The sequence below is a fragment of the Podarcis bocagei genome (assembly GCF_964188305.1).
Source record: "Podarcis bocagei genome assembly, chromosome: 8".
Lineage (NCBI taxonomy): Eukaryota > Metazoa > Chordata > Lepidosauria > Squamata > Lacertidae > Podarcis > Podarcis bocagei.
This window is the reverse complement of record NC_138133.1, coordinates 34,295,287-34,308,185: the sequence shown is the minus strand read 5'-3', so window position 1 is coordinate 34,308,185 and position 12,899 is coordinate 34,295,287. Positions and strand designations below refer to the sequence as shown.

Sequence of the window (12,899 nt, the reverse complement as noted above, 5' to 3'; positions counted from 1 at the left end):
ATGTGTTTAACAGAGCAGAGTTTTACAGTTACAGGGTTTTTTTCTGTTCAGAGGCAGACTTTGCTATATATGAGCGGGGAGCTTGTCTGGGAGAAGGAGTGAACTCTCAGACTGAGTCTCTCCCTCCCACTGTTACTCTCACACAGCGGTGGAACTGGAAAGGCATAAAGGCAGGAGGTTAACAGCAGGTGGAGCTAGAGCCAATGATAAGTGGAGCCAACTAATTCTGGTTTTGGTCCCCCTTGGCTGCATCTACACAGCTATTTAAAAAAATGTTCTGAAAATGCTCTGGGGGGAGATATTTTAAAGCTCATAATGGAGTAGAGTTCCAATTTCAGCTCTATAATACTGGTGGCACAGTGTTATAACACATTTATAACGTTTTATTTTTACAAATGTAGCTGAGTCCTGTCTCTCCCTGATGAGTGCGAGAAGAGCAGCATTGAGACTAAGGAGGAAGAAGCTGCCTACTTGAATAAAATATTGGAGGGCCAGGTAAGCCCCACCCTGCATAATTGATCACATGACACGGTGCACGCACACCATTTGCATGGCAATGCCCATCAACTTCGGGGAACCACAGCCTCATCAAATATTTTATTGTGGGGCAAAGACGCCTTGGCCCCTAGGAGTTGGCTTCTATGCTCTGGGTGGTTGTGAGCAGGAAGGCAGACAGCTAACATCTGACTGAGGTCAGACTGAAGTTAGTGGGACTGTGCCCTGTTCGCTTAAGGACCAGTTTTGATGGTTGTTGCGCTGGCTGACTGTGCTAGGGATGCCTCATTTAAAATAAAATAAAAATCTTCCTCTTCTCTGAAGCAGCATATATGAGAAGGCTCCCCCACCCTTTGACAAAGAAGGCAAAACCGCACCGGTTTCCACATGAGCAAACAGGTCAGCCAAGCAAATACTATGCACACAACCACTGCTCAAACACTTCAGCTATAATCCAGCACACCTGAGTCCTATCTGTTGACATCAGTGGGGCTTGTAGTGAAATCCTGTGCTTTCTTAGAGGCAAATCCTGATCTGTGCTGCTAGCAAAGGGGCATTGCCCTGCTTCCAGGTTCTCTTGGCAGAGAGGAGCGGGTGGGTGCCTGTTGTCACAGAGGCCCTCTCTGCACCTGCAGAAAGTGTGGCAGAATACACCCTACTGCCAGTGGTATTCCTGTTGCTGAATAGTTGGCATGAGGTCCCAAAGCAGGGAGTTGTGGGTGAAGCAGAGCCAAACCAGTGATGGATATGCGAGAGCCAAAGCCAGCCCATATTCTGGTGGGGAAAACAAACAACCCTTCACCTCCCACCCTGGCCAGCAGGAGCCAGGAGGTCTGTGGATGCAGTGGAGAATCTGCCACTCCATGCCCTCCTCTCACCCCACTTAGGACTGCTCTGTTAGTTTTGATGGCTTACAGTAGGTAAGCATCCACAGAGCAGCTGACTTGGGCATATAATGAACTGCAATCTTAGCTTTTGAACTATTGGCAAGGTTGCCACAAGGAGTAAAGAAGCTGGGCTAAACATAAATATCCCTGCATTACAGAGGTTGGACTAGATGAACCTAGGGGTCCCTTCAAACTCTACCATTCTATGATTCTATGCTTTTCCTTTCTGAGGCTGCAATCCTATACAGCCTTACCTGAGGGTAAGGTCCACTGCTGAACATAATAAGACTTGCTTCTGAGTAAACATGCATGGGCTTGTATGCTGTGAGTTTTTATTTTCAAATGAAGATTCACCGTGGCCAAACTTTGAGAAACTTTCTCCTAGCTTTGGAATCATTTCATAGAATCATAGAATCATAGAATCATAGAGTTGGAAGAGACCACAAGGGCCATCGAGTCCAACCCCCTGCCAAGCAGGAAACACCATCAGAGGACTCCTGACATATGGTTGTCAAGCCTCTGCTTAAAGACCTCCAAAGTAGGAGACTCCACCACACTCCTTGGCAGCAAATTCCACTGCCGAACAGCTCTTACTGTCAGGAAGTTCTTCCTAATGTTTAGGTGGAATCTTCTTTCATTTGAGAATGCTCAGATCTCAGACAACTGAGGTTACTTCCAGATGGAAGCTTTTTGATGCCTTGTACTTAAGAGCATGGATAACAAATTTCCATGCCTACATATTTGGCTTGCTTTGTGGAGTAATTGAGGCTGCTGTTAACACCCCAGACGTGGGACAGCAGAATGAAAACAGCAGTGGCAATTCTGTGTCTGGACCTCAGGCACACCGTGCTTATCTAGCTTAGTGACTGTTAGGAAGAGTCGTTCCTGACCTTGATAATAGGGGTATTGCACACATTTATTCTTTTCAGATTTAAAAAAATATTTACGCTAAGAAAGGTGATATGAAGTTCATGATATCAGGCTTTCTCTAGTTAACTAAAAGGAAGGCTATAGATCTTATCCTCTATAGCCAGAACCGTAAGAGAAGAATCTAGGCCAGTGATTCCCAGTTAGCTAAGAACTGTGGATCCCGTGTTTTTCAAAAGCCAAGCCATGGGCCCCCTACTTTTGGAAATCTTGATCCTCTATGGTAGTTTTTGTTGTGTGAATGGTGCCAGGGGCCCCTTGGATTGGTGGCATGGACATCCTAGGGTCCACCAATTGGAAACCACTAATCTAGGCCATGCTATGGATTTTGTAACATTATTTTCTTGCAATGTTGCTGCATACACACAATATGTTTAAAGTGCATTTAAAGCGCACACACCCCCAAAAAATTCCTGGGAACTGTAGTTCACTAAGGGTGCTGGGACTTGTAGCTCTCTGTGTGTGCAAGCTACAGTTCCCATGGATCTTTGGGGGGGGTTGCTTTAAATGTGCAGTGTGTATGCAGCCTGAGGTTTTTTGGTGACTGTTAAACCAATAAGCATCCTCTCCAGCCCCTTAGCATTGCTGCAGAACAGCATCACTGTACTGCCTCCCTCCCAATGAACTATAATTTTAAACATCATGTCTGCTAAATGTGCGTCTTTCCTCTTGAAAAACGAAACTCTTGTTTATCTTCCCTTCAGTTCCTAATGAACATCCTGTCATCAGCTTTGTTTCCTCTTGGGTTAAGAACAGATGCACTTCAATATCATCTTCTGTTCTCTTTCTCTCTCCAGTTGCCTTGATCAGAGTTGGCCTGGTTTTCTTCATGTGTTTCAGAGGACTGCGACTTCTTCATGATTAAAGGCCCATTCTGAGGTCCAGACCACAAATCATTCTCTTTTCATCCCTTTAATTTCTTTTTTCTTTTTCAAACTTTCCATTCCCCCCACCCCCACCCCACTCAAACTCTCTGCTCAGGGCATCTTGAACAGAATCCCAAGATCTTCTCTTCCCTTTGATATTGCTTTTAATCTTGTGCACCTTTTGACAAACTTGCTGCAGCACAACAGAATACGTCAGTCTCAGTTATTCAAACCTGCGGATGTGAGTTCATTGTGTGCCTTTTGTTCCTCCCCTCCCATATGTGTACAACACTCCTTTAATGTCTGAAGACATCTGATTATGTCGACTTCTTTTATGTCCCACATACCATTAAGAAAAACAACAACAGCTGTACTATATAGAATGTCTTAAGGTTCTGCCCTATCCTTTTATCGTGATTTGCTCATTCGTTTAGATTAACAGCCAACCTTATACCAAGGGATCTTGCTGTTTTGTCTCCATCTTTCATCTTGTTCCATAGGGTTGCCAAAGGATATGAAGAATATTATATGACACACAACTGCTCACACACGCACTCAATAGACACAACACACACCCCTCACTCAGTGCACACAAAAGAAGTTCTTGGGGGCACAACATATGCAAACTTGAGAGTGGTGCCATCTTGTGGGGAAAGGTAATACACATGCCATTGTCACTTTGCTGTGTTACTGATAGCACAAATGAGCCAGGGTTCTTGGGTCAGTTTCTGGGGTTGTAATAGTTGAAGGATAAGGATAGAATTTGCGATATCAGTGAAGAATGAATCTGAGGACCAGAAGGTGAATCTGGTGACTCAATGAAACGACAAAATATATTCACCCAGGTTTCATGTCAGAAACCACAGCACATTTTTCTGAAAACAAAAATCCACCAATTGATCAAATGGGTGCTTCTGGTCAAGCAGAACAGCCTTTCGGGCCAGGAAAAAGATTGCATTTTCTCCAACAACCTCAGCATTGTTAAATATTTCACTTGGGCATCTTTTATGGCACTAATTACAGAGGGCCATCAGTGCAGCCAAGGATCTAATTGCAAACAGCTTTGGTTTCCAGGAATTTATTTGCTTTATTACTGAACAACTTCAGCAAAAGCTAGTAAGGTTGCTTTTTGCTGCTTTAATAGAGAGCTTTGCTTTGTTAGGTTTCATTCTTTTCAATGCTATTTCTCTCATTTAATCTTACGTAGGCTTCCATCATAATGCCCCACTCCTTGTTTATATGAGCCATTGTCAATTCCCCTCCCTGAAACCACAGTCATGATATTATGGTTGTAGCTACTAAGTTTATTTGAGCTCCCTAATGAAACTATGCCAGGATAATATACTGTCAGCACTGCACACGATAAAAGCATGGATCACCATCTAGGGAGCTGTTTATTGTCAACCAGAATAATTATTGACAACCAGAAGATAGCTTGCACAGGCAATTAATTCTATCATTATATTTATTTAGCCATATCTTTTCATAGATAGTGAGAGGCATGTCACTGTTTAGAATGATCAGTTTGTGTAACAGAGTTAAAACACATGTCTAAGTATGTGTGTTTGGCGTATAGTTAATAAATAATAATAAACAATAGTTTTGATAGGTCAAGGGTTTTATATGAAATAAACAATTTTTCATATAATCAATTCTGATAAGAAAGGATCAGGGAAATCAATGAATAGGTGAGTAGGCTAAAGAAAAGCACAGGGACAGAATCCAGACCAAGTTGTATTTAGGAATCTTTCATATCAATGTGAAAAATTAGTAACAACTACCGAAACCATGTTGATTTCAGTGAGACCTAAATGTGACTCCTGGCTGTAATTATAACCTCAATTATTAAGACTCATTGAAGTCAATAGAACTTCCTTCTTAGTAGACGTGGTTAGGATTATTCTGTAACTTGGCCAGGATCCAGCCCATGGTGAAGCAGTGAAGTGCAATTAAGGAAGTGCAAATAAAATAGGTTGGCTTTGGTTCAACTTTAACCTTCCTTTTGTTTACATTCTAAATTTGGGTGGAGAGATTTTGGGAAATTATTTTTGATGACTGAATCTTGTACATTTGCAACCTCATATACGTTTTCTCAGAAGTCCCACTGATTTTAATCCATCTTACTTTTGAGTATGTATAGGACTGCAGCTTTAGGTGACAACAGGTAGAGGCTGTTGCTTATTACGTAGTTTGTGTTTTTGCACTGGCCCAAATTGCAGAAGATAATGCCTGTAGAACAAGACATCTTTCAGCTTTGTTTTGCCATTTGACACTTTGAATTACTGAGCTTCTCCATCCCCACGCCAGAAGTTTGATAAAGGACGGACTTGTTATTTGGAATGCTGAATTTCTGTAGGGTCCCTTGTAGTCAACTACCACTTTAAATAACTACCAGGAAACCAGGTCAGTCAGCAAGCAAGCAAACAAACAAACAGCTACCGCTGCCGTCTTGTTTGCTGTAGCCGGCTACATATGCGCCAAAAAGCCAGAGAAATGCATGCTGGGACTTGTAGTTAGCGTTAGAAGAGCTTTGCAAGCCGGCATCTATATCCCACAATCCCCTTCGATGGGGCAGAAAAACACGGGGCAGTGTTATGTAGCGCACGCGGAGGGGCGTGTAAGCGAACGCGCGCTTGCGTCTCCAGTAAGGTAGGAGCGCGCGATGCCGGAAGGAACCGGGAGGCGGGGGCTGAAACTTGCCCCGCCCAGGAGCTGGAAGAGCGCGTTGAGAGGCTCCAGTACTATACTATCCGATTGCCTTCGCTGTCTCCAGAGGCGGGCCGGATTTAACGCGGCGGCCCCTTTAAGCTGGCCCGGGCGCCAGAAAAAAAAAGGTTGTCCCGCGCCTGCGCAACGGAGCCTTGACCTCGCGCTCAGTTGGCGCTGCTCGTGACTACTTCTTGTTGTTATTTTTTTTTTTAAAAAAAAAGGTGGTAGTTGGTGGGTGGGGGAGGGGGAAGCGCAACGTTTCGCGTTCGATTCTCCTCATTTAACCGGCAGCGGCGCCCCCGTCGCCATAGCGACCTGTCCCTAGCTGAGTCGGGCCCGGCCTGGGAGGGAGCCCCAGCGGCCGAGGCCATGGAGGAACCGGGAGCGGCCGCCTCGTCCTCCTCCTCAGGAGGGGACGCCGCCGCCGCGTCCGAAGTGACGGATATCCGCGTCTCCGGCCCGCAGCCGCTGCGGCTCTTGGAATGGAAAGTGTCGGCCGGGGCGGCCGTGAAGATCGGCTCGGTGCTGGCGGTTTGCGTGCCTATCGTGGGCCCGGCCCGGCCTGGAGTCTCGGCCGCCGAGACCGGCCCGCAGCGGACAGCCGAGCGAAAGGTCAAAGCGGAGCGGCCGGGAGTGGTGCGGGAGCTGTGCGCGCAGCGCGGGCAAGTCATCCCGCCCGGGTAAGAGGGGTCGGCCGGGGCTCGGGGCGGGCGGTGGGCCGGGCCCCGGGAAAGCGCCGCCTTCGGTGGCTTCTGCCTCTCGGCTTCTCCGCCTGGACTTGAGAAGCGCCTCCGGTATCCGCTCTGCCCTCTCCTGCGAAGATCCGGGACAGGGTGAGGAGAGGCGGGAAAGCGCGGGAGGAGCAGCCGGTGCCTTCCCCGCCCTCTTCCACGGCGGCGCCTGTGACAGCCCAGGCCCCGCTCCTCCTCTGGCTCAAATGCGGTCCCAGATTTAAAAAGGCGCCGCAGCCAGGTGGGCTCGGCCGGCGCTTCAGGCTGCCCGCCCACCCGCCTTCCTTGGGTCTCGGTTGAAGCGCCTTAGGAAACCGGTCTTTGCTCCCCGTCTCCATGGAGGAAGTAGGAGGAGTGACTAGCGGAGGGCGAAATACAACCCCTTTTTACTTGCTTTTGCAGTCCGCTGGGCCAGTTGCAATAATGTAGGTTCCCACATGGCTTTAACACTTCTGAAATGAAGTTTTCGAAGATGTGCAGAAAAGCCACAGGCAGCTTACCTTGGAAACTACGGGGCAAAAATTGAGCTTTCTTTTATTTATAGCTCACAGAGCATAACAAGTAATTGGAATTCAAAACAAGCTTTTAAAAGCCCCAAAGAACACAGTCCAGTTTAAAGAAACTATTCCACCTGACTACATTATTGAACTATGGGAAGAGGGAGAAAGATGGACAGTATATATCAGGGATGAGAGTTTTCCATAGCCTTTGCCATTGCCCAGAAGGTTTTCTAGGCTAGTCATAGGCTCCCAAATTTCAGTGTATGGTGGTATTACAAGAAGGGCCTCAGCAAATCTCCAAGCTCTCCTAAGACCCTTCTTACTTAATTCTTTCTATGTCATTTGGTGATTTGTTGTGACATCATAGTAGAGCTTGACTAGCTACTTACTGTTTCGTGCATGCTTTGCCTGAACTAATTACTGTAATATAGGGCTGGGAAACCTGTAGTTGTTGTATTTCAAGGTTGTATTTCTATTTCAAGCCCACCAGTTGTTGTATTTCAAGGTTTCTCCATTGGGGACCTTATAGTAAAACTTTGACAGCAGAAGAGATGATAAAAGGCGAGAAGGAGGAAAGGAGGACAAATTATGGGGAGTCCCATAAAATACAGTGACTTGAACTATATATTTATGGAAAGACAATGTGGTGCCATGGTTAGAGCATTTGGCATAGATTGGAAAAAACTGAGTACAAATTGCAAAGCATACTGAGTGACTTTGTGCCAGTTGCCGTCTCAGGATAACCTACTTCACAGGATTGTTGTGAGAATGTCCTGAATTCCTTGAAGGAAGGGTGGGATGTAAACCTGATGTAGTGTGTGTTGTTTGTGTTTAAATTTGTAGTACACCCTAGCCCAAGGGCTCAAAGTGAGTAACAGCAAGATAAACAGCCTGTGATTAGAGACACCTTAATTAACCTGAATAAGTCAGAGCTGCAGTCATGAGTGTAGACTGTGTGGAGGAAGCAGGCCTTGGTAAAATGTAGAAGATATGTTAAAATTAAATATGTTGGACTTTATCACTTAAATTTATGTCTGTTTATACAAATGAAACACTCATTCTAATACCCAAGATTACTCTAATTACACAAGTCTGATCCAGTTCAGAACAGTTTTTCATCTTGGTTACTTTTTTCTTTAATTCCTAATTTGCAGTGATGATTTCTCGACCTATGTTGTGCCTGAACACAAAAAATGTAGGAAACACTATTGCCAAATTAATTAGACATTAAATTTCGGGTGGGGAATCACACCCCAGAAGTTGATGGACCTTAACTCTTGTCATCCCTGAACATAGCTATATATTAAAGAAGATTTCAGAGTAGCTACACTCTCTAACTTCATTCCAGAGATATATGTATGCAAAAAGTTGCTGTTATGTAGTTTGGGATGTGCATTTAGATCCTGAGATGCATAGTACCTTGGGATAGCAAACTACATGTGATATTGACCTGCACTGTGGATGCCCTATCAAGAATACAGGTGGAGGGAGGACAGGTGGATCTTTCCTTTTTCCAAGTGCCTGCTTGGTTTTCATGCTGGCTGAGAAAGAAGGGGCTTTTTCCCTTCTGTGGTTAGTACAGAAATCAAGTATATCAAATCTGCCCCATCTTCTCATTTGCCTTTATGATATGTCTTGTTTCCTGTGTGTACCAGACATATACACACAAGAATGTGCATGTTAATGGTCTGTCTCTGAGTTTGCCTTTTGTCTTCCCATGCAGCAAGGATCCTATGTTGCTCTGAACAAGTAGTTTAGCTGTTACCTGCCTGCAGATGTCCTTCTGCAAATGGCCTTATTAGTATTCAGTGCCTGTTTTTGTTTGAGCTCAGTTTTGGAGTGGATAAAAGCATCTACCATGTCTTATTTATTTATTTAAAATGTAATGAATATCCTGACTGTTTGTTTAAGTGTGTGTATGTGTAAAAGTAAAGCCAATTCAAAGCATCAACCAAAGCATGATTATCGAAAGTACACTGTAGACAAAGCTTTTGAGAATTGAATCGTTCTTACTTCATGCCTAAGGGTACGGTCCTAACCCTAGATCCATCAGGATGAGCAAGTTAGGATGTGGCAGATCTCGAGGTCAGCCAGCCAGTTCCCAGCTCAGCTGGGCTACACAGGCACAAGTCCCCAAGCCTGACTCAGCCAGAGATTCGCAGGTATAAATAACTCCTGCATCCCTGCTCAACCAGAGCTAAGCTGACTGAGCCAAGTTTGACAAAACTTACACTATTGTGAGCCCTGAAAAATAAGTGCTCCAGGCAAATGGTGTGGATGGGAAACTATTTTAAAGGCTTGTTTTCCCTCTGTCAGGCTGCTCCTGAATGGAGTTTGGAAATGATGTACTTTATGTGACTTAACTTAGGTCTGCATAAATCATACTGGTTTTCCATACTTAGGATTGCTCCCTAAAACATATTGCGAGAGATGCCTGCTGAACCTCCTTGGGAAGAGCATTCCACAATCAGGGTGTTATAAAGTGAAAAGTTATTGAAAGGAGGAAACACCCAGAAGATGACCTTAACAAAAGAATTCATATGGGATAATACAATCCTTCAGATACCTCACTTCCAGGCAGTTTGGGGCTTTAAAAACCAATATCTTTTAAGATATACCTGGTAACAAACTGGAAGCCAATTTCAATACAACATTTTGTCAAAACAGGCAAAATATGCTTAGCATGCTGAGTATCTATTAATAACTTGAACTGCCATTTTGCAGGAGTATAATGCCTTTCACAGAAAGCCCATGGATAACAATGAGAATATTGCATTTGTTCTGGAAGGCCACAATTTGCACACTAATCTAAGTTGGTAAAGAGTGCTTTAAGCAAAGATATCACTTAGGCACCCATAAACAAAAGAGTTGAGAGCAGGCCTAAGCATCCCTAACAAGTAGTGCAAGGACAAGCCAAATACAGTGTTTCACCTTATTAGCCCTCACCCATCGTATTACCGAGTCAAAGCAGTAGCTTAAAACAGGAGTGGTCAGCATGATATCCTGATGGCCTTGCTGCCTAGAATTGAGCCAAGTTGGAGTCCTACAACAGCTGAAAGGCACCACCTTGGCTAAAATGCCACCATTTCACCTGGATGGGACTGTACATACTGATGACACTTTACTCCAGAGCATGTACGCTCTTCCGCAACAGTTTCATGTAGATGTCTCAACAAGATATAACCCTGTGTCACCCCGTAGCATATATGTAATGGATTGCACCAGTGGTAATGGCTCTCCCTTATAAGTAGGTGGAATCACCAAGGTGCTGTGCCCTCATCTCACATTTTGAACAAGCAGATAAGAAGTACATAATGTGAGAGAGTACCAAGAAACCTTGAGGGCACACAGGATTATTAGCAGAGTTACACTCCACAGTCCTTTTCACAGTGAAGGTCATCCACTGAGCAACCAAACCAATTTGAATTCTAAAACTGGCAAATCAGATTGAAATGTGTCTTGAAAATGTGCTATTTGGGATTTTCTAGAGGTATGCGCCTTTTAGTGAAACTAAATGCACAGAACTTCACATCATCTCAAAACGTTAGGTTGTAGTACTGTGCATACTTTTTACAAGCCCATTCTAGAGAGCCATGCTGTTAAACCATTTAAAATAGTGCTTGATCTACATTTTTATCTCCTTAAATACAAAAAACAAAAAAACCCATTCAAGACAAGCACTTTATTCCTATGAGGTGAAACTAAAATGACCTGTCAACCAGTACTTCAGATAGCTATGAGCCCTCTCCCAACCGTAAGCCGTTTCCCTGATCTTAATCAAGCATTCATTTCAAACAATCCATTCATTTCATATACATTGTTCAGGAGAACTCCCCAATGAATTAGGAACATTCAGAAGCTTCCCTATGTTGAGTCAGATCATTGGTCTATCTATTTCAGTACTGCGTATGCTGACTGGGATTGGCTCTCCAGGATTTCAGACAGGGTTCTTTTCCAACCCTACCTGGAGATACCTTGTCCTACCTTCTGCATGCAAAGCAGGTGTTCTACCACTGCACTACGGCACAGTCCTTGTTCTATGGATTGTGCCCAGATAGCTCTCTAAAATGTATGCTTTCTGGGATCAGTTAAATCCTTTAAAAGAGGGCTTTTTTAATAACTAAAGTGAACAGTAATAGATTCAGCTGTTATAAAAAAATAAATAGAAATAAGCATAAAGAAAACTATTAAACAAACACATTCTGTATTGTGTGAATCCACATAAGAAACTTGTGAAATATCATGGATAGTTTTTATGTTTGTGTCCGCCAAGCAACTGTTGCCAAGATTTTCAGACTGTGATCTATGGATCACTGGTTCTCCATGACCACCACACAGATGGCGTATTAAAAAGTTGACAGCTACCATACTTCCAAATGCAGTAGCAAAATTAACACTGAACCTGATCAGAGGCTAACAAACATTACATTTAGCTTCATAGAACTTCATTCACAAAACGGGCATATCCATCCCGTTAGAAAAGCAAGAATACTAATATTAAAATGTGCATTATATGTGCTTTTAATATGCAGAACAATTTTGAGTGGTCCTCTGAGATACCCCCATGCACACACACGCCCCAGCAATTTTCAGGTGGTCCCGGGGGAGGAGGTAGGTTGGTAACTGCTGCTCTAGTATTCAGTGTGACAGTCAGTGTAAACCCTGATTTCCCTACTTCTAATCTGATACAGAATATAATATAATGCAATCAGTTTTTCCTTAGATAAGGTTTTTCTTTGCTTTCCAGAGGTGTCCTGGTGCGCCTGGAAGGATGCAGCCATCCAGTTGTTATGAAAGGCTTATGTGCAGAGTGTGGCCAGGATTTGACACAGTGAGTATTGTTGTATGGACTTTGACTTCTACTGATGGTGCTGCATTAAACTGAGGATTGTCACCTTTGAGGAACTTAAATTGAAATCAATTGCGTTGCACTGGAATAATGCTCTTCATACCTGGAAAGAACAATTTATGTTTATTGTATGCCCAGCAGTGCCAGAAATAAGTGGGAATATGGAGCATGCGAACTTGCACCAGCATAATATTACAAAATAGAAATAAACATCAGTTTGATTATAATAAATATGGCATTCTTCATTAAATGTATGCAGCGGACTAAAACATTGGTAGGTATGAGCACAGGTTTATTGATGGATAAACCAAAGAATCATTCTTTCAAAAGGAACGCAAAACATACTTGCTGAACTAGTGGGCATGAATGTAACAATAAAGAACCAAATGAGTGACAATGTTGTACATAGAAAACCATGACAGTAAAATTTCTTTTGTAGTAGGAACTGTTCCCTGTTGAGGTCTCCATAAATACAGTCAAGTTTGTTAAACCTCTTGAAATAGTTCTGATTACAGTGGTGCCTCGCAAGACGAAATTAATTCGTTCCGCAAGTTTTTTCTTCTTGCTAGTTTTTCGTCTTGCGAAGCACGGTTTCCCACAGGAATGCATTGAAAATCAATTAATGCGTTCCTAGGGAAACCGCCTTCAGACCAGGTCCGGGGACAGTCTGTCCCCCGACCTCTTCTGAAGGCTGGGGGGGGGGGAGGGCTCTGCTGTCCCGGGGAGATTTTAAAATGCTGGGGGTCGGGAGCGAAGCGTTCGCTGCCGACCCCCAGCATTTTAAAATCTCCCCGGGACAGCAGAGACCCGGGGAGATTTTAAAATGCTGGGGGTCGGCAGCGAACGCAGAGACCCGGGGAGATTTTAAAATGCTGGGGGTCGGCAGCGAACGCTTCGCTCCCGACCCCCAGCATTTTAAAATCTCCCCGGGACAG

General features: G+C 44.1%; 1 protein-coding gene across 1 annotated transcript in view; it reads left to right on the top strand.

The window, feature by feature from the left end:
• Nucleotides 1-5,831: 5,831 nt before the first annotated feature.
• Nucleotides 5,832-12,899, top strand: part of CTDP1 (CTD phosphatase subunit 1) — a 55,125-nt gene continuing 48,057 nt past the window's right edge. The window contains exons 1-2 of the mRNA XM_081205799.1: nucleotides 5,832-6,564; nucleotides 11,863-11,946. Coding sequence (XP_081061925.1) covers nucleotides 6,254-6,564; nucleotides 11,863-11,946 — 395 coding nt within the window. The 5' untranslated portion in view covers nucleotides 5,832-6,253. The remainder of the gene's footprint in view (nucleotides 6,565-11,862; nucleotides 11,947-12,899) is intronic.